This window comes from Mus caroli, unplaced genomic scaffold (assembly GCF_978045245.1).
Source record: "Mus caroli unplaced genomic scaffold, Mus_caroli_1 scaffold_5, whole genome shotgun sequence".
Classification (NCBI taxonomy): Eukaryota; Metazoa; Chordata; class Mammalia; order Rodentia; family Muridae; genus Mus; species Mus caroli.
In genome coordinates this window covers 85,769,237-85,791,410 of record NW_028227260.1, presented here as the reverse complement: position 1 = coordinate 85,791,410, position 22,174 = coordinate 85,769,237, and the positions used below count along the sequence as shown (strand labels likewise).

At 39.9% G+C, this 22,174-nt stretch overlaps 2 protein-coding genes across 4 annotated transcripts in view; one reads left to right on the top strand and one right to left on the bottom strand.

The window, feature by feature from the left end:
- Dmd (dystrophin) overlaps positions 1–22,174 on the top strand; it is a 2,436,643-nt gene that overhangs the window by 668,543 nt on the left and 1,745,926 nt on the right. For all 3 annotated transcript variants that reach the window (XM_085838134.1, XM_085838135.1, XM_029473188.1), the window contains exon 7: positions 14,991–15,109. In XM_085838134.1, the coding sequence (XP_085694260.1) occupies positions 14,991–15,109 (119 nt within the window). The remainder of the gene's footprint in view (positions 1–14,990; positions 15,110–22,174) is intronic.
- On the bottom strand, positions 11,538–12,819 carry LOC110286514 (uncharacterized). Its single transcript, XM_021152899.3, has 2 exons — positions 12,638–12,819; positions 11,538–12,460 (listed from the first exon to the last, which is right to left on the bottom strand). The coding sequence occupies exons 1-2, from the start codon at positions 12,743–12,745 to the stop codon at positions 11,624–11,626; spliced, it is 945 nt and encodes a 314-aa protein (XP_021008558.2). The 5' UTR covers positions 12,746–12,819; the 3' UTR covers positions 11,538–11,623.

Sequence of the window (22,174 nt, the reverse complement as noted above, 5' to 3'; positions counted from 1 at the left end):
ATATTCAGTTTCAGGATTGTCAAATAGCTTCTAGGGAGAGGGCGAGAAGAAAACTCATTCAATTCTATTTCAAAACAGTAGTTGGCCTCTCTCACATTCAACATTGAGGAAGTGTCAGGATCAGGTATATATAAAAAAAAATGTATCCAGTAGTCTGTCTCCACACAGACAGAAATTTTACAAATTTACCTAAGAATGCTTTAGGCACCTGGATCAGATTTCACCAAGAGCAGACTGAGGTTAACTTAATATGGAATCTATGCTTTAGGCTATTAGTACACTTTGAAGTTTCTTTACTGGTCTCTGGTTGCTGAACAGTTAAACTGATTTCCTAGGGTACAAAACAAGAGCTAGTTCTGAGGAGACCTTCTTTGTTAGTGAGAAGAACATAAAATTAACCCCTGTGCTAGGATGGAGGAAGGGTGTAGGCAGCTTAACTGTCAAGTTTACTGTTACCTTAAAGTTTGGCTAGATTTGTGGTCTGATGAGTTTGGTGATCCCCAAGAGATATTCCACATGAGAACCAAAATATCCCAGAACATGAATCAGCCTTGGGTTCTTGACTGAGTTCATTTTCTGTCAGTTAAAGTATTATAAGATAAGAAGTTTTCAAGCACAACATGCAGCAGCAAAGACATCTCAAAAGTAGGAAACTGACAGTAGCTTACCTAGTTGGCCATCATTGGGAAGAGAGGCACTTGGTCTTGCAAACTTTATATGCCTTAGTACAGAGGAATACCAGGAACAAGAAGTGGGAGTGGATGGGTAGGGGAGTGGGGGGTATGGGGGACTTTTGGGATAGCATTTGACATGTAAATGAAGAAAATACCTAATTAAAACAAAAGAAAAGGTAATTTCTGGGGATGAGAACCACACTCTTGCAGGAAGTACACAAAGAAAATGACCCTCTGCATAGCTCAGGGGAAACTCAGAAAGCTGGAACCCCAGTCACATTTCAAGGGCTGTCATGAGGTAACCCAATCACAAAGGAACTCGCACAATATGTACTCACTGATAAGTGGATATTAGCCCAGAAACTTAGGATACCCAAGATATAAGATACAATTTGCTAAACACATGAAATTCAAGAAGAACGAAGACCAAAGTGTGGACACTTTGCCCCTTCTTAGAAATGGGAACAAAACACCCATGGAAGGAGTTACAGAGACAAAATTTGGAGCTGTGACGAAAGGATGGACCATCTAGTGATTGCCATATGCAGGGATCCATCCCATAATCAGCTTCCAAATGCTGACACCATTGCATACACTAGCAAGATTTTGCTGAAAGGACCCAGATATAGCTGTCTCTTGTGAGACTATGCCGGGGCCTAGCAAACACAGAAGTGGATGATCACAGTCAGCTATTGGATGGATCACACGGCCCCCAATGGAGGAGCTAGAGAAATTACCCAAGGAGCTAAAGGGAACTGCAACCCTATAGGTGGAACAACAATATGAACTAACCAGTACCCTGGAGCTCTTGTCTCTAGCTGCATATGTATCAAAAGATGGTCTAGTCGGCCATCACTGCAAAGAGAGGCCCATTGGACTTGCAAACTTTATATGTCCCAGTACAGGGGAGCCCCAGGGCCAAAAAGGGGGAGTGGGTGGGTAGGGGATTGGGGGGGTGGGTATGGGGGACTTTTGGGATAGCATTGAAAATGTAAATGAGGAAAATACCTAATAAAAAATAAATTTAACAAAATTCACATTTCATACAAAGAATATATCAAAATCCAAAGAGCCTACAATATCAATAAAACAATACTACCAAAAAAAAAGATCACATTAAAAAAAAAAGGCATCTAGCAGTTTTTCTTCCCTTTTTTAGGGTTGATCAGTTTTAAGATAGGTATGATGGTAGATTTAGTAGTGTCTGCTCTAGACAATTCCTGTCTGGCCTTGAACTTATAGAGTCAGTCCATCAGCAGGACACTTTCCCACTGGAAACAATGACAATTATTTTGAGCTCCTAGTGTTTTATTTCAAGTCAGGAGGGTGAAGGAGTAACCATTGTGTGAGGTTGCCACACTTATAAACTTGTCTTGCTTTCTCTACCTATCTGTGTACCTGCAGGGTGTCTCTCTAATACCTAGTCCCTGAGATCAAACTTCAGGTCACTTTTACTGTGTTTATTGTGTAGTAATACTGACTGCTCTAACTGCTTTCAACTGACAAAAGGTAGATGACTAGAGGTTCAATAATCAGAGTCCCTTAGAGATCTAAGGGGCCTTGATAAATTTTAACTGATGGCAAGGATACAGAATAGGAGTCGTTAATGAGACACCATTTATGTCCTAATCATAGCCTCCCACCCTGTCTGCCTGCCTACCATGGATTCTGCCTAATCCTAGTCTCGCAGTTTGGGACTTTTCCTACCCCATCTCTTCTCTAACTCCTCACATATCTCCTTTGTGTCCCACTCACAATTTCCTATCTTTTCCTAATTTTTGAGTTATTTTTGAACTATTACACTCAGTCTGTTGCCCAACCAGGATTATACATAAATTGCCAACATATGAACTGAAAGCATCAAATTAACAGTAGAAAAATTTTATTTATTTCATATGGCTACATTGGGAAGAGGAAAGAGGAGCTTCTGTACTTCTCCTGTCAACCTCTGGGTTCCTAAATTGATATTAAGGTTTAAAAAGAGAGCCAAGGATATAAACATATAAATAGGAGTCCTGTTCAAAATGTGCTCCAATTCTCCAAGGATTATGTTTTATTCATCCTGTATGGTGTCTTTACTTATTGTTAGGATTTTATTAATTTTTGTTCTGGGAAACAGGTTCCCCTTTTCTTGGGTCATTATTCCTAGACAAATTCCTATTTGTTGAGACCCATTCTTTCAATAGTTGGACTTTGAAAAGGAGACAGGAAGATCTTTTTAGAACATTTTCATTTCATCAAGTCCTGTTATACATTTAGCACTCCCACTTGTGCTTGGAAATTTTATCATTTCGTGAAGAATAAAGAACCTATGAATTCCCACATCTTTATAGAAAATTGATTCTACCCTCTAACCACCATCAACTGTCAATAGATCTTGGCTACATACTAGAACATTTGATTCACAGTACACACTGCAGAATTCACTGATATTGGGCAGGTATTGTCCTTGAAAAGGTAGCCAACCACCATCAACTGTCAATATGTCTTGGATACTGATTTAAATTTTATCCACCCCCAATACACTTTGAACTATTCAATGGTTGATATTTGTACAGGAACTGTCCCTAAAAAGGCAGTTTATGGGTCCACTGATCTAGTAGATTCCTAATCTTACTGACACATTTCAATCTTCCTTGATGTCTTTAAGTTACAGTTTTTCTAACTCTTCTTTTAGCAAAAGGGTGAGTTCATGGAATTGAAAAGTTTGTATATGATAAAAGGAAATAGTCAACACTTTGAAATGGAAGTCAACAGAGTAATAGAAAAGTCTTCCCAGAAACTCAATAAGTAAGGCTTAGTATCTAGAGTATAAATGAGATCATTTTAAATAGTATATGTTGGATAGCTGTCATTGCTCTCCCTGGTAATCACAATAGCTTGCCCTTGTTAGCTAACAGGATACCTAGCAAAGCTGAACCATAATTTGTCCTTTCCTGAGAGGTGAACATATATATATATATTATTGTGAGATTTTATTAGAGCTGAAACTAGTGTGTCCCCCATTTTTCAACATGGTTTTGTCTTATAGACACCGCCGAAATACCATGAGTAAATAATTCCATCTACTACATTAGAGAGAAATGTTTGTTTACATAAGTCCCATTTTTTTCTGTTACCCACCAAGACTCAGGGAGTTCAATTATCTGGTATGCAGTATAAGATTGGAGTAGGTCGTCCTGCTATGAAGGGGAGAATGTATAGCCTTATCTTCAAAATCAGACTTTTTTTTCAGATTTTGTCCCATTGATGATGATGACTGAATTGCAAGCAAACTGAAACCAAGACCTTCTTCAGTTCAAGGAAAGATTTGGGGGATCTAGCCTCTAGGTCCTTCATGTTTTAGAACTCTAGTGTCCTATATTACAGCACTGAGGGAAAGAAATGGGAAAGAAATGTCTTAAGAACACACTGTATATCCAGGTTTTCTTTCCAGTACTTTGGAAATCAACATAATATTTATTTACCTGCTTATTTCCACCAGAAAGGAAAGAGAGAAATTCATGTCATGAAATAAAGCTTTTCTGTTTTTATTCAATACCTCTGCCTATGACTGTTTCCTCTGTTTTAGCTTGTTTGTTCCTGTTGTTCATATTCTATAGTTTATAGACAACAAGTGCCTGTATTTAATAGACCAGGAGTATAATCTCAGTTCAAAAAGACAATAAATTATAATTTACTTCTAAAGCTACAAGTATAATGAGTATATTATCTGTCTAGAAGAAGGATTCTAACTTTAAAGATATCTGCTACAGCATACTTCTGTATGACCACCATAAAACATTATAAACCAGCAGTAGAGTTTCGTTGTCTTCCAGGGGATCGCTGAGGGGAATTGTCTTCTTGAATGATCAGGGTTATTAGAGCAGCTATTAACCCCAGCAGAAGAGAGAATGACAGATACACAACAGCATGCTGGGGCTTCTGAAGAGAATTAAGGCCCATGAGGCCATTTGTCAGTTACTGGCCATTCTGTCTGAGAAATTATTTGAATATTGTCTTTATAATGTATAAGACCAAGTTAACTTTAATTTCTGTATTTAAAAGCTCAGTGATGAAATGTGCCCTGATTCTGAATGCTGTAACTGAGATACAAATTTTCAATGAAATCAAGTTTAAATAATTCAAAACTAACTCTTTCACTCAGGAGCCTAAAAATTCAAAAGAACAAATCCTATCTGATTCCATGATGACTTCAGTTAATTAGTACAAGTTTGTTGACAAGTAAATACTAAAGTCCACATGTTTCTTGTGAGGCAAGTGTAGCATTCCCTGATGTATGTCTTGACTCTTGAGTTATTTTTATTGGATTATATTATAAGGATTATGAGTAACATGTAACTGCCTGGGTCTAGAGTTTCCTTGTCAGTGTCCACAAGGAGAGTCATCACTTTCTCTCTTTTCCCCTTCCTTCCTCTGTCCTTCCTTTCTCCCTATCTCTCTCCCTATCTCTCCTTCCTTCCTTTCTTTCTTCCTTCCTTCCTTCCTTTGAATTTGTCTTTTGTATGTAGCAAAAGTACTGTTCTCTCTCTCTAATCTAGCCATAAATCTCTTCCTGCAGAATATGTAAACATTAGAACAAGTCCAAAACCAAATCATTCTTCTTGGATACAATGTCTTAGATGTCAATATTCACAGAGGAATTTCTAAATTCCATCTTAGAACTATTATTCAAGACATAATATCTAAGTCAAATCCTTAATTCACAGTAGAGTTCATGAGTTGAGGTCACAATATTTTCAGTCTCACAGAGTAAACCCATTACCTTAATCACATGTCAGTGCTGGCTCCTGAAAATAACTACAGGTCCTTTAACATCTTAGGTTAACATGGAAGTGACAAGAGAGAGAGTGAGAGAACTAAGACATATAGTTCCCAAATTAGGCAACAAAAAGGAATCCTTTAGCTAAGTACAGAAGTACAAATACTAATGGAAGTTTTAAATGAACAAATGAATGGATTTGTGTTTGTCTTCAAGGGGATCGCTGAGGGGAATTGTCTTCTTAAATGAGCAGGGTTATTAGAGCAGCTATTAAGCCCAAGAGAAGGGAGAATGACAGATACACAACAGCATGCTGGGGCTTCTGAAGAGAATTAAGGCCCATGAGGCCATTTTTAGACATCTCAGAAGAAGAAGAAAGGTGTTGCAGTGTACTTGAAATTATATCTCTGGTTCTCCAGCAGGCCACAGGGGAAGATCATTCTGAGAAAGGAAATTGGGACTCAAGAGGATGTGGGAGATTTAGGGAGGAGCACATCTATTTGAGATTTGCCCATTAAGTAGATAATGGGGGAATATGTGGCCCCTAGTTGGCTGTTGATGTCCCTGATGTTTTGGAGTCTAGCATCCTCACTTGGGAAAATGAGAAGTATGTGTACACCATGAATCTGCAAGGTAATTACGGATGCACAGGCATGTGTTTTAGGAATCATGCCAATAGCTGTTAGGGTAGTGAGAGAATATAATGCTAGCACAGGTACTGAGGCCTGAGCAGCAGTTAGGTCTGGATTCTAAAAGAAAGGAACAGTAATTTATATAAACTGAACTCAAGGGAGAGGAGACCATGTTTTACCATTATGAAAATGGAGGAAATACAATCATAAATAGATTATAATGTCTAACATTTTTATTACAATCTCCTCTTGTCTCCATATGCATCTCTGATTCTGATGATCTCTGAAAGAATTCAGAGGATGTATGCAATTTGAAAGAGATAAAATGCACAGACAATATTGTCAAGTAAAGTTGTATATTCCTAAGGGATAAGTAATGTTACATATTCCTAATGGAAAAGAGTGAAAATGGAAAAAAATGAAAGAAATTTGAAGGATTTGAAGGGAAACACTCTCGGAGATGAGAGTTGACATTGGCCAAAAACAAACAAACAAACAAACAAACAAACAAACAAAAAACAACAACAACAAAAAAGAACACTTTGTGAAATCCTGCATGATTTTGAATAGGTTTTATAGTAGTTCTAAAAATCTCTGAAAGGGAACCCTTTCTTGGGGGAGGTATTTCTGTTATACAGTGAAACTATAAGGCCCATTTAAATTGATTATTAATGGTTCCCTTACCAAATGTTGCTTGCTTGATTTCTTTTAAATTTCCTGGAATATTAAAATGTTATGTGTCTACTTATGCCCAGAGTTAGAGTCAGAGCCCATTCTTTTGACTTGTAATGGTATTCCTTATCCTCATTTCCTAGTTTTGATAACTGATTAGCTTTATTACCTGATTAACTGATGAGGAAGGAAACCACAATCCTTGTGGGAAAATATAGTAGAGAAAAGGATTAGTAACTCTAAGTATATATGAAATAGGGACATCTGTCCCCAAGGCTCACAGACTATTGCCGAAAACTTTTTAAAAGATTTTAAGCACCAAAGGCTAAGGGAAGACAGAAGTGAAATAGCATCTTCCAGACATGATGGTGACATTGTTTACATAAATTCCCCCTAGCTGTGGTGGCATGTGTAAGACCTGCATAATATTAATCCAGTTAATATTCCAGTATGCACTGGGAAAGAGGCTCAGGAGTTTCCACCTCTAACTGACAAACTAATGACAGTTGGTGGCTTCTAGGGAAGTGTAGTGGTTAGCACGAGAGAGGAAACCATATACTCATCTTTGTGAATGCTTAGTCACTTGCACTTAGTACAACTATTTGGGAAAGATTAAATGGTTGTGGCCTTGTTGGATGAAGGATGTAACAAGGAGGAGCAAGCCAATAAACATCACTCTCTCAGGGCCTCTGCATCAAACTCCTGCCTCTAGGTTTCTGCCCTATCCTACAGACTTCCTTCCAGTGATGGACTATGGTATGGAAGTATGAGCAAAATGAACCCTTTCCTCCCCAAGTTACACTTGGTCATGGTATTTTATCATATCAATAGAAACTACTACAAAGCCACTGTAAATTAACAAACTGTTATGCTTGTTATATAAGTATGGGTAACTTTAGAACAAACTAATAGATATTTCCAAACAATATTTATTGACAACATTAATGTATTAGTAAACTTTGTGTCACACTTTGTATCTTGAGAAGTTGAGTTCAGTCACCTATCCTTAATATGGTCATTAAAAGATCTAAATTAACAGTAAAAATCAGAAAAGACTTATTCAATGTGGCCACATTGGAAAGAGGGATAAAGAGATTTATCAACTTTCTGAAGTCTCTAGTGTATACCATGAGGCCTTGATATGAGACTAAAATTTAAATAGAGGGCCAGGGATATTCACATCTAGCACGTGCGGTCACAATGTGACTTCTATCCACCATCAACTGATTCATCACTGTCTGACCACTAGTTTTATCTGGCAAGGTTGTTTGAAGGTTGTTAAAATTATCCCTTTTTCTGGAATCTTTTCCTTCACCCCAAATGAGATTTCTGTGAAAATTATCATTTTTATTAAGTCTGTTGTTTCACTAGTATGATAGATTGAGAGACACAAGTGTCTCTTTAGTATACCTTCATTTTTGTTAGGCCTGTTATAGAAGGAACCCACTCTGAAGGCCTTGATCAACCCTAATTTCTTATGAAGGATAATCAAAGTTATATTTGTTATTCTAATTATCATTACTTTCTCTGAGTTGTGACTGATATATTTTAATATGTCAATGTCTTTGGTTCTACTGAAGGACTTTCCTTAGTTACACGGTAGGGTGTAAAAGCACCATTAGGAGACATGGGTCTAATAAGTATTATTTCCTCTTTGATATAATAGTGCTGTCACTTCACTTACACAACATTGCGTGTGTTATGGCCTCAGATAGGTTGAAGTAATCCACAACCTTAGGTTTTGCCCTGATTTAGTGAAATATATAGGTGGAGGTACTCAGTATTCTTTATCCTTATCTAGGAGATAAGGTAAAAAAGAGGAAATTTGTTTTCAGTGCTTGACCATAGGTGTGCCCATACCATCCATGTGTCTAACAGTTTCTGCTATGGGTCTCAACTGTGATAGACCTAAAGTACCTTCTTTGTCATATGACTATGCATATTCCCTTCTTTCTCACATATCCAACCAAATTCCTTGTCTGGCCTCTATCCCTTCAGCTCCCAAAATACCTAACCGAACATATTCCCATCCAATGTCCCTGTTGTGTCATATACACACCTATGACTCTTGGCTGCCCCCCAACCATTGGATACCAAATTCTGACTATGGAAAGTCCCTCCCTTTTCAAATGCCCACTCAAGTTTCTTGACTGGCCCCCAAATCTTGTGAAACTCAAATCTCTCCCTTGTCATGTAACCATACAAACTCCCTCTCTCTTCATGTACCCACAGAAATTCCGTCTTTCATCTTTGCCTCCCTCCAATGACTCTATCCATCCCAAATCGTTCCCTTGTTCCTAACTGAACACCCTCCTCTCTAGCTCCCTTCAAGATCTCTATCCACTCAACCCCCCCTTGCCTTTGACTGCTTTGACTCTAGACACCCCAAAACCCTCCCTTGCATCTATCTCCCACCCTTCTATCTACCCACCTGAACTCCCTCCACTCTACATCCTTACATTGTCTTTATCCAACTGAACTCCCTCCATTGCCTTTGCCTGACACCCTTGTCTCTATCCATCCAAACTCCCCCTTTATCTCTACCTCCCTCCCTTGTCTCTACCCACCTCAGCTCCCCCTTTCTCTACCTCCATTGTCTCTATCCACCCAAACTCCCTCCCTTGTCTCTACCTCCCTCCATTGTTTCTATCTACCTGAAATCCCTCCCTTGTCTCTACCTCCCTTGTCTTTATGAACCCGAACTCCCACCCCTTTCTCTACATCCCTCCATTGTCTCTACCCACCCAAACTCCCCCTTTCTCTCTACCACCCTCCCTTGTCTCTACCCACCAAAACGCCCTCCCCCTTCTCTAACTTCCTACATTATCTCTACCCACCTGAACACCCTCCCGTTTCTCTACCTCCCTCCATTGGCTTTATCCACCCAAACTCCTTCTTCTCTACCTCCTTCCCTTGTATCTATGCACCCAAACTCCCTCCCCTTTCTCTACATCCCTCCATTGTCTCTATCCACCCAAACTCCCTCCCCTTTCTCTACCTCCCTCCATTGTCTCTATCCACCCAAAATCCCTCAGATACCTCTACCTACCTCCCTTAACTATAGGCACCCGAACTCCCTCCCCTTTCTCTACCTACCTCCATTGTCTCTATCCACCCAAACTCCCTCCCTTGTCTCTACCTCCTTCCCTTGTCTCTATGCATCCAAACTCCCTCCCTTGTCTCTACCTCCCTCCATTGTCTATGTCCACACAAAATCCCTCCCTTGTCTCTACCTCCTTCCATTGTCTCTATGCATCCAAACTGCCTCCCTTGTCTATACCTCCCTCCATTGTCTATATCCACCCAAAATCCATCCCTTGTCTCTACCTCCTTCCCTTGTCACTATGCACCCAAACTCCCTCCCTTGTCTCTACCTCCCTCCATTTTCTCTATCCACGCAAAATCCCTCCCTTGTCTCTACCTCCCTCCATTGTCTCTATCCACCCAAACTCCCTCCCTTGTCTCTACCTCCCTCCATTGTCTCTATCCACCCAAACTCCCTCCCTTGTCTCTACCTCCCTCCATTGTCTCTATCCACCCAAACTCCCTCCCTTGTCTCTACCTCCCTCCATTGTCTCTATCCACCCAAAATCCCTCCCTTGTCTCTACCTCCCTCCATTGTCTCTATTCACCTGAAATCCCTCCCCTGTCTCTACCTCCCTCCATTTTCTCTATCCACCCAAACTCCCTCCCTTGTCTCGACCTCCCTCCATTGTCTCTATCCACCCAAAATCCCTCCCTTGTCTCTACCTCCCTCCATTGTCTCTATTCACCTGAAATCCCTCCCCTGTCTCTACCTCCCTCCATTTTCTCTATCCACCCAAACTCCCTCCCTTGTCTCTACCTCCCTCCATTGTCTCTATCCACCCAAAATCCCTCCCTTGTCTCTACCTCCCTCCATTGTCTCTATCCACCCAAAATCCCTCCCTTGTCTCTACCTCCCTCCATTGTCTCTATCCACCCAAAATCCCTCCCTTGTCTCTACCTTCCTCCATTGTCTTTATCCACCTGAAATCCCTCCCTGTCTCTACCTCCCTCCATTGTCTCTATCCACTCAAACCCCCTCCCTTGTCTCTACCTCCCTCCATTGTCTCTATCCACCCAAAATCCCTCCCTTGTCTCTACCTCCCTCCATTGTCTCTATCTACCCAAAATCCCTCCCTTGTCTCTACCTCCCTCCATTGTCTCTATCCACCCCAAATCCCTCCCTTGTCTCTACCTCCCTCCATTGTCTCTATTCACCCCAAATCCCTCCCTTGTCTCTACCTCCCTCCATTGTCTCTATCCACCCAAACCCCCTCCCTTGTCTCTACCTCCCTCCATTGTCTCTATCCACCCAAAATCCCTCCCTTGTCTCTACCTCCCTCCATTGTCTCTATCCACCTGAAATCCCTGTCTCTACCTCCCTCCATTGTCTCTATCTACCTAAAATCCCTCGTCTCTACCTCCCTCCATTGTTTCTATGCACCCGAACTCCCTTCCCTTTCTCTAAATCCCTCCCTTATTTCTGTCCACCCCAACTAGCTCCCTTGTTTCTACCCACCTGAACTTCCTCCCTTGTCTCCCCCCCCCTTGTCTCTACCCACCCGAACTCCATCCCTTGTCCCCTACCTCCCACCCTTGTTTCTAAGCACCAGAACTCCATCCATTGTCTGTAACCACCCAACCTCCTTCCTTGTCTCTACCCACCCAAACTCCCTTTCTTGCCATATATCCACCATTTCTCCTCCCCCTTTCTGGTTCCCCCTTTAGTGACTCAAAAGAAACATATATTTTCAAATTTTAATCAGTTTATTTTTAACATCAATATGTTAATTTTTATTTGGGGGCTGGGGTTCTGGGGAATTCCTAGCATTGAGATAGCCATCTTATTGGCTATCTGCCTAGGTTGTGGTTGTAGTAGCGACTACTTCTCCGCTGGTCGGTTCCTCCTCGGGGGGCTTCACAACTGCCTCCCCAATGACTGCTGCCGCCTCCCAGACCATTTCTTCCTCCTCTACAGCTGGAGCAGCTGCTGGGGCCTCCGGTGCCACTGGTGCCCTTGGTGCCTCAGGTGAGGCAGGTGCGGCTGTTGCCTCAGGTGCAGCAGGTGTGGCTGCTGCCTCAGGTGCGGTAGGTGTTGCAGGTGCGGCTGCTGCCTCATGTGAGGCAGGTGTGGCAGGTGCGGCTGCCGCCTCAGGTGAGGCTGCCGCCTCAGGTGCGGCTGCTGCCGCTGCCGCCTCAGGTGCGGCTGCTGCCGCGGATGACTCAGGTGCGGCTGCTGCAGCTGCCGCCTCAGGTGCGGCTGCTGCAGCTGCCGCCTCAGGTGCGGCTGCTGCCGCCTCAGGTGCGGCTGCTGCCGCCTCAGGTGCGGCTGCTGCCGCCTCAGGTGCGGCTGCTGCCGCGGATGACTCAGGTGCGACTGCTGCCGCTGCCGCCTCAGGTGTGGCTGCTGCCACGGATGACTCAGGTGCGACTGCTGCTGCTGCCACCTCAGGTGTGGCTGCTGCCACGGATGACTCAGGTGCGACTGCTGCCTCTGCCGCCTCAGGTGTGGCTGCTGCCACGGATGACTCAGGTGCCACTGCTGCTGCGGGTACCTTAACCAGCACGGTTGGCTCCTTGGCCACTTTGGTCTTCTTAGCCACAGGTGGAGTAGCTTCTCCAATATCTTTCTTATCTTTCTTTGTGGAAGCCCTTTGGGCGCCACCGCGTTTCCCACGCTTGTTGGTCTTCGCATTCTGTAATGATAAGACACAAGAGAGTTAATTCATGTAGAATGAAGTCAAGATAAGTAAAGGGGACTTTGTCAAAAAGGTGAAGGTAGACAAGGGGATTTAGTCCAGACAGGGGAAAGCTAGTCACTTTAGGGAACAGTAAATCAAGGGAGAGAGTTCTAGTAGGGTGGGTCATCTTACCATTCCACAAAGAATATGGGGAGGATAAAACTTGCAGGCTGCCTTGGTCCTAATCGGCATTATAGGCTTCGCCTCCTGCGAATCGGTGGATGAAGTCGGAACTTCCATATCAGATACGAAATCCTTTGATTTCTTAGTAACTCTCACTGCCAACAGCTTTCGCGTGTTGCCACCTCGAGAGCTTGGGAGCAACTGCCAGAGCATCGAAGGCCACACCCATAAAGTCTGGTTCGTCACCAGGTCCTCAGCCAATAGTAGGCGAGCACGTGCTCAGACGTCACAAACCATGGCTATGATGCACGAGCTTGCCTGGTGAAGGAGCAGAATGTACCATTTCTGACACTCATGGGGGGAGAGAGAGATGGATACTAAGAAGGCAAAGAGAGTCTAGTTTTAGTACGAGGCTTCCCCTTCAACAACCCCAAGGCAACTTTTCCATGTCATTCTTCCTCATACATCCACTTTAGTATGGTAGAACACACAATAGAGCATTTGCTTCCTAAGTTTCTCCCTGCTCAATGGTTTAGTCCAATATGTCTCTCTTAATCGTTGGTTAGTAACTTGAAAGTCTTCCCTAAAATCATTCCCAAGTAACATTGATATATTTGATTATCCGTAGCTATGTCAATCATATACCAACCTGTGCAAAAACAAACATCTAGTTTCCTACCAATAAGCTACTCATATCTACCCACAGGGCATTTTGTTCTGCCTACCCCATTTTCTTACGCAGACTTTCCATGTCCTCTTCCAGGGTCAAGCTTAGTGATTGTATCCCAGTACCCTATACTTCTTTTTCTACATTTCACCATATCTAGCCTATATACCAAAGCGTAGCCTTCCTGCCTGTATCTTGTAGTAGGTACCTCTAGGATCCTTTGGGGTTCAAATATGTCTCCCCACCTAGTCCCACCTTTAAGTCTTATAGCCAACATCGAGTCTCCCACCAGTATTGTTTCTATTGACATCTACTCACAAGACCCTTTCCAACATCTACACCACACTTCATACACAGACTTCCCAGGTCCTCCTTCATGGCCTAGCCTGTTGAGTATGTACTGCTGTGCTGGCACCACACCAGTCCATACCCACTCTCCTTGTTTTTTCTTCCCATGTCTAGCCTGTTCTATATGTCCCACACTTCCAGATACATTTTTTTTAACACAGTGTAACAGAGTTAACCTAGGTACCACAAGCAATTCCCAGTCCTAGCCTCCACACTATCTTGGCTTGTAATAGTGAGTTTTGGGCTTCAATATGATCCCAAATTCAGTTCCAGCTTAGTCTGAATACCTCTCTCTGTAATATAGCCAATATCTAGTCTTGTATCAGGTATTAATACATGTATACCAACTCACAGGATAACCATTACTTTTCAGTAGCACTCTGCTAGGGGTGGAGGCTCTTTTGCCACTCTCCCTCTATTCTGAAATATTGATAGTATCTGTCTTTTGAAGATCTTCTGCAGGTAACCGTTGATACACTGAGAGTTCATGAGTACAGTAATCCTATTATGTCAAGAAAACATAAAAGGATTGTTTTTTCAATAGGGTTACATTAGCAGAAGTTCAACGAAGAAATATGATATTGGGTTAAGAAATCAAGAGTTACGTGTAAATGGCTCATATTCCAATATCAAGATTCAAAAATGTGATATAACTTTATGAATAATAAATTATACTAATTTCTTTATTTATTTTATGGATTTTTATTTTCCAACTTTATTCTGGCATAATTTATATTTCTACATCATTTAACATATGAAATGTCAATGTTCTAACTTAAAAATGTGATTTATTTAAATCAAAATGTTTTTTTGAGGGACAATGCTAGTTATTGTCCGATTGTTGTGAGGAGACACTGTGACCAAGATAAATTATAAGAAAAATCCATTAATTGGAGGTTTGTCCACAGTTTCAAATGGTTCATACATGATCTTCATAGGGGAGAAGTTGGGAGTTGGGAAGGAATAGAAGCCAGACATGCATGATGCTGGAATGGTAGCTGAGAGCTCATATCTAATCTATAAATTTCAGGCAAGAGATAGAAAGAGGCCGAGCTTGGCATGTGCTTTTGGAGCCTCAAAACCCACTCCTACTGACACAGTTCCTCCAGAATCTACTTCTATTCCAACAGGCTAACCTTCCTAATCCTTCCCAGACAGTTTCATTTACTCAGGAATAAGCATTCAAAGATATGAGCTTACAGGGGCCTGTCTCATCACCACAGGTAATAAGAATCACAGTTAATTCTTATGGATTTGAGGTATTAAAATATCTCAGTTCAGAACTGGAATGGATTTTATAGTGCATTGTGGATTAATTTATACTTTTTGTGTATGTGTTTGTTTCAGGCCAGACCTGTTTGATTGGAATAGTGTGGTTTCGCAGCACTCAGCCACCCAAAGACTGGAACATGCCTTCAACATTGCAAAATGTCAGTTAGGCATAGAAAAACTTCTTGATCCTGAAGGTTGGTAGATTCTTAGACTTCCTTGATTTTTATTAGATTTATCTTTATTTCTTGTTTGTCATCTGATAGAGACTTCACATTTTCATATAGTAAACACAGAATTTTAAAAATTGTGTAGAATGAGGCCTTATCTCAACAGTAACAAAATATAGAAAGTCATGTAGCAATGTTTTCCTGTGTCCTGATAATACAAAAATTGCTATTGTCTATCCTAGATTATATGTTGACATATCAATTTTCTCAATATACAAATTTTTTAAATGAAATGTGAGGGCAAAAAAGGAAACAAAAACAAAGTTTTGACATGGAATGCACCTCATGGATGTAGCATAACATATTAGAGAACACTGATTCCAAATAATTACAGATAGTTATTCAAATATTATATATATATATACACACACACACACACACACACACATACACACAGAGACACAGACATGCAGACACACACACACACACAAATACCACCTTGGGGAAGTCCTCATTTTGAAGGTATTCCCTCTTTTGACTTTATTAACTGACAGAGAACAGAGAAGCTTTTATCTTTTTGTTATATTATCCTTAACTAAGTTTCATCTTTGTTACCAAATCTACAAATCCAAATCTAGACACCGGATTTACTCAATGAGACACATTCACATTGTGCCAAGTTTGTTAAATTAGTTTGTTATCCACTTGCTGAGACATTACTACACTAGTAGAAATTTGAGTACAAAATTTGTGGGATCTGAAATATAAACGGGAACTATTACTTTGGCAGAAGGTGGAGAATAGCAAAAGCTAATAAGTTAAATGATCTTTGAGATATTAAATATTTTTGTCTTTTTAAAATATATTTACTTATTCAGTTTACAACCAAACATCAACCCTGATTTTCCACTCAGTTACCCCATTACTAAAATCGTTACCCAGTCCACATTCCCCTTCACATTTTTGAGAAGATACCTTTGGGTGTCACCACCCATGAGCAAAACCCATTTTAGAACGTAAAAGAGAACAATTTTTGAAGAACTAACTTTGTGATCATATTAGGTAATTTCCACTGTTAATCTAATTTGACTGTAGCTGAAAGATTCAAACAAAAGACAGAAGAGTAAGAAGATAGGAAATAAACTATCTTAGATTATATGGTCCAAGGAAGAGTAAAGATGCTCCATAGGTAGATAGAATAGTTTTTGGTGGCCTCAAACTACTGGTCTGCCACTGAGAAAAGAGAAGAGTAACTGATGAGGACATATATAAATTTTATATTGTAGTTACCCACATGGAGTTTTATGAATTTATATAGACAGTTAAGATTTATCAACAACTCCAGGCCTCTGCTGAAGGCAGTTGACAGTTGGAGGCAGTTAATAGAGGTAATAATTGGCCTGATAAACTGAAGTCAGCCTTAGTTTATTCCCTGAAAATGAGGAATATAGGGTTCACTTTGCCCAATAACAAGCTTTCTGTTTACCTTACCAGAGTAGTCCTATTTAGGACATTCTCACCACACAACAATTTATGAGGCCTACTTTGGACCAAACAAATATCTGATATTGCCTAATTAACCAGGAAGAGGGGGAAGAGAGAGAGAGAGAGAGAGAGAGAGAGAGAGAGAGAGAGAGAGAGAGAGAGAGAGAGAGAGAGAAGGAAAGAAGAGAGGGGAGAGAGAGGGAAGAGGGAGAAAGATAGCTAAAGTGAGGACTAGATAATTCTTTGGGTACTGTTACAGCTGGTTGAGGTTATGTGGTTACATTAACTCTTTAATGTTATGTAGTTATATTAAACAAGATGGAGGCCAAGTCACAAGACTGCTTCCATTTTGATGAGGTCATAATCCAAGCTGGTGACAAAGAAGATGGTTACATTTTTTGACAGTGAACGCAGCTCCCTAATATAGTGAGCCCATCAACTCACAGGCATAGGATTCATATATATTACCTATTAAATGACAGACATTTAGAGGCTTTAATTTAAAGCAGAAAATTTTGTTTCTTAGAAAGAATAAAGGTAAAAACATTTTGTATTATCTTAGGGTATGTAGATAGGTACCCACTTAGAAAAATAAGTTCAATGATGGATCGGTTTCATCAAGAAAAGTAAGAGGTCAAATTACTATGGAGTATAGGTGTTAGGTAATCAGTACAATGTGAAGATGTATTCACTGGTCTCTCTTTCTAAACTGTTAAACTAGGTTCCTAGGGTTGAAAGACTGAACTGGGCCCAAGTAGATCCTATTTTATAGAGTGAAGGACATAAAATTTACCCCAAATTGCAGGATGGACAGACGGTATAGGAAACTTACCTATAAAAGTTCCTGTCTCCTAGCAGTTTTGCTGAATTTATGATTGGATGAGTTTGGTAATCTCTAAGAGATATTCCAGACAAAAACCAAAATGACACAGAACATTTCTCAGGCTAGGAGTCTTGATTGGGTTTATAAATTTCAGGATTTTCAAATATGTACTCTGTCAATTAAATTATTATTTGAATAGAAATCTTGAATCACAACACATAGTAGCAGAAATGTAGTAGTTTTAAACAAGATATCTCCTAGTTATAAGGAACACATAGTGTTAAGAAGTATACAGAGAAAATGTTCCTCTACAAAGTACAGGGGAAAGGCAGAAAGCTGGAAACCCAGTCACATCTCAGGGCCTGGTATTTGAAGTCCTGTATGAGTTTTTCTCCCCTAATTTAGCACTGGTCAGTTTTTAGACAGGATAGTTGACTGAGTTGCATCTGTTATATATATATATCCTACTCTTTTTCTCTCAATATATATATATATATGTATATATGTATATATATATAATATATATATATATATCCTACTCTATCCTTTAACTTATGAAGTCACTCCATCAGCAGGAGGCATACAGTAGAAAGTAGACAGTTGTTTTAAGTTGTTAATCTTATATTTCATGTCAGGAGTGTGAAGGAGGAGTGATTTTGTTAGTTTCCACATTTAATATATTATTTTGGATTTGCTACTTATCTACTTCCAATAATAAGTCTCTCAGATATCTAGTCCCTCAGACCAAACTTATATGTCACTTTAAACCTGTTATGAACTTGGGAATACTGGCAGGTAGTAATTTTTATCATGTGACCAATTGTAGAAGAAGTCAGTGTCAAAGATCAGGGTCTCCAGAAGACAGTTCATGTGTTGGGCCTTGTAAATCTTAACTGTTATCAAGAATAGAGAACAGGAGACAGCAAGGAGATCACCTTTCTGACCTAACCATTAATTCTCTGCCTATCTGCATGCCTACCAGGGTATCTATCTGAGGCCTAGTCTCTCAGTTTGGTAACTATGTATCCAATCTCCACTCCAATACCTCATATATCTCTTCTATGATTCACTTACAACTTCATATCTTTCCCTAATTTTTTCTGTTTTTTAAGAACTATCATTCTCAGCCTATTGCCCAAACCAGATATAGACATAAATGATATGAAAAGTGAAAGCATCAATTTAACTCTTACAAGGAAAATGTTATGCACATGATTCTTTCATCCAATCCTTTTACACATTTAGTGCTCCCACATGTCCATGGAAATGTTTACATCTACTAGAGCATAAACAACCTATAAGGTGCTATATCCTTAGAGAAAATTGACACAATCCACTAAACACCATCAACTGTCAATAGAACTCTATACACACTGGTACTTTTGATCCACCCCAATTAAACACTGATCTTTTCAATTGTTGATTTGGTACAAGTACTGTCCCTGAATATTCAACTTTTCTGAGGTCATGGGTGAAGTGATCATGTTAAATCTTAATCACAGGGATCAGCTGCAGTCCTCCTCGACTTCTGGCAGTTAAAACATCAGTTCCCAGCATCCATTCTTCATAGACTATTCTGAGGTAGACAGAACTCTAGTTCACACCTAAACCCTCCTATAGGAAATGTCATGTTTGGATGATATCAATCTTCAGGGAAACAAGATTTTTCTCTACTCCTCCATTGGAGATACTCACATACTGTTCCTAATTAAGGCAGATGGAGGTGAGTTTCAATATTTCTACCCCATAAACCACTGTATGACAGATCAAGATAAGAAAAACATGGATTAAGGAGATGTTAACTCCTTAATGTATCCTTATAATAGACTGAGTTAGATATCACGCTATTTTACTCCTGACACCCGCCTGAGGACAGATCATCTTAGGCCAACATGGATTCTTAGAGGTACACATTGGTTCACTCAAAGCCTCTTCCATAGCACACTGTAAGCTAAACTACTTCACTCACATCCTCTACAAATCACAGTTAGAGGATCAGGTTTTAGAAAGGCAGACACTGGCTCCCTCAGACCTCTTTCTTAGCACAGGATGACAGTGAATATAACTGGTTCCATCATAACCTTATGCCCAGAATGAATTAAAGTTTGGAAAATCTCAAATCTGAGAAATAAGCTACCTCTTACCTAGATATTTTAGAAAGTAAAGGAGAAAAAAATTAGAAGAACAACAATGAGGAAAACCAAATAATCCATTTTGGATGATACAACCTATGGTAGAATGAAGACATTCCATGGGTAGATAGAAAAGATTTTTTTGTGGTCTCAGGCTACTGGTCTGCCTTTGAGAATAGTAAACTGTAACTGTTTTGAATGTATGCATTGTTTAAATTGTAATTGCCTGCATGTGGTTCTATGAATTGATGCAGGCTTTTCAGATTCAAGTGAAAGTCCATGCCTATGCCCAAGGCAGGTGACTGTTGGTGGCAGTTAAAGGGGGTTGTGGTTGGCCGGATGACCAGGAATCAGCCTTAGTGCATCTCCTAGGAAAGCTGAATGCAGGAATCCCTTTGCCCAAGTACAAGCTTTCTGTTTTCCTTAGCCTGTATCCTCCTTTTTAGGACATGCTCAAGACAATGTCCCCAACTCCCTGAGAACATGAACCCATTGTCTGTAAGGCATAGGTCTCTGTTTCATTAATAAATTTTATATATTAAAGTCAGAGGTTTTAATTGAAAGAAAAATTTTTGTTTGTTTGATTTGATAAAGGTAAAAACATTTAGTGTGCTCTTAGTGGGAGAGTGGGTAGGGTACAAATTAGAAGGATAAATAAACAAAGGAAGGAATTCACAGTCTTGGTTATTCCCATCAGAGTTGCTGTCATAAATTTCAGGATTGTCCAATAATTTCTAGTGTGAGAAAGAAAGAAACTATCATTCAATTCTATATCCATACAGTGGATGTTCCCTCTCACTTTTAACATTGAGGAAGTAAAAGGATCTTATATACAGGAACTTATTCAACAGATGTCTATCTCTAATCACAGAACATTTATACAAACTTCCCTACCAACACCCCTACTTTAGGCACCTGAATCAGTTTCAGCATGGAGAGTTAGATGAAAAATTACTATGGAGTATAATTGTTAGGTAATTAGCACAATTTGAAGATCTGTTCACTGGTATCTGGTTACTAAACAGTTAAACTGGCTTTCTAAGATACAGAGACTGAACTGGGCCTGGGTAGATCCACTTTTATACAATGAAGGATATAAAATTAACCCCATGTCCCAGGATGGACTGAGGGTATAGGAAACTTACCTGTTAAATTTCATGTTTCCTTATGGTTTTCCTGATTTTATGATTGGATTAGTTTGGTAAACTCCAAGAGATATTCTAGACAAAATTCAAAATAACTCAGAACATTTCTCAGGCTAGGAGTTTTGACTGGGTTTATACATTTCAGGAGTTTCACATATATTCTCTGTCAATGTATTATATGAATAGAAATCTTGAATCACAACATGTAGCAGCAGAGACATGTCAAAATTAACAAACACAAAAAGGAGTTTTAAACAAGTTATCTCCTACTAATATATAATATCCATTTCTAGCCTTGAACTTATGAAGTACTTCCATTAGCAGGAGACATACCTACAGCAAAAAACAGACAGTTGTTTTAAGCTGTTAGTCTCTTATTTCATGTCAGGTGTGTGAAATATGAGTGGTTTTGTGAGTTTCCACATTTATTATATTATTTGTCTTTGCTACTTATCTATTTCCCATAAGAAGTCTCTTTAGACCTACTCTCTCAGACCTAACTTAGAGGTCACTTTTAAATTTGTTATTGGCTTGGGAATATTGACTGGTTCTAATTGTTTTCATGTGTCCAAGTGTGGAAGAAGGGAGTGTCAAAGGTCAGGGTTCTTGCTCAATGTTATCTCATATCAAAGATAAATAATGGGAAACAACAAGGAGATCACCTTATTGACACAGCCATTGATTCTCTGCCTATCGCCATTACTACCAGGGTGTCCGTTGGACTCCTAGTCTCTCAGTTTGTTAACTATGTACCCCATCTCCACTCCAACATTTCACATATCTGTGCTATGTTCCACTTACAACCTCATATCTTTCCCTAGTTTGTAGAACTATTATTCTCAACCTATTGCCCAAAACATATTGAGACATAAAATGACAACATGTAAACTGAAATCATCAGATGAACTTGATGAGGAGAAATGTTATGAGCATTTTCCTTTCATCCAATATTTTTACACATTTAGTGCTCCCACATACCATTAAAATGTTTTCATCTACTGGAGCTTAAACAACCTATAAGGTTCTATATCCTTAGAGAAAATTGACACAATCCACAAAACACCATCAACTGTCAATAGATCTCTGTACACACTGGTACTTTTGATCCACCCCCATTACACACTGATCTATTCAGTTTTTGATTTTGTACAAGTACTGTCCCTGAATATTCAACTTTTCTGAGGTTATGGGTGAAGTGATTAAATCTTAATCACAGGGATCAGCTGAAATCCTACTTGATTTCTGGCAGTTAAATCATCAGTTCCCTCCATCCATTCTTCATATACTATTCTGAGGTAGACAGAACTCTAGTTCACACCTAACCCCACTTGTAAGAAATGTCATGTTAGGATGATATGAATCGTCATGGTAGAACAATTTTTCTCCAATCCTCCATCGGAGGACAGAATGTCTTTGTCAGGACAGTAGTAAACTCCTCTACTCCTTCATAGTATAGATTAATGTAGAAAATACATGCATTCCCAAAGATGGTAATAGTTCACATACT

Bases quoted from the DNA above. Each gene is read 5' to 3' on its own strand.
- LOC110286514 (XM_021152899.3), bottom strand. From the start codon at position 12,745: ATGGAAGTTCCGACTTCATCCACCGATTCGCAGGAGGCGAAGCCTATA. The intron at 12,461-12,637 runs GTAAGATGACCC...TTATCATTACAG, and splicing joins CCCATATTCTTTGTGGAATG to AATGCGAAGACCAACAAGCG.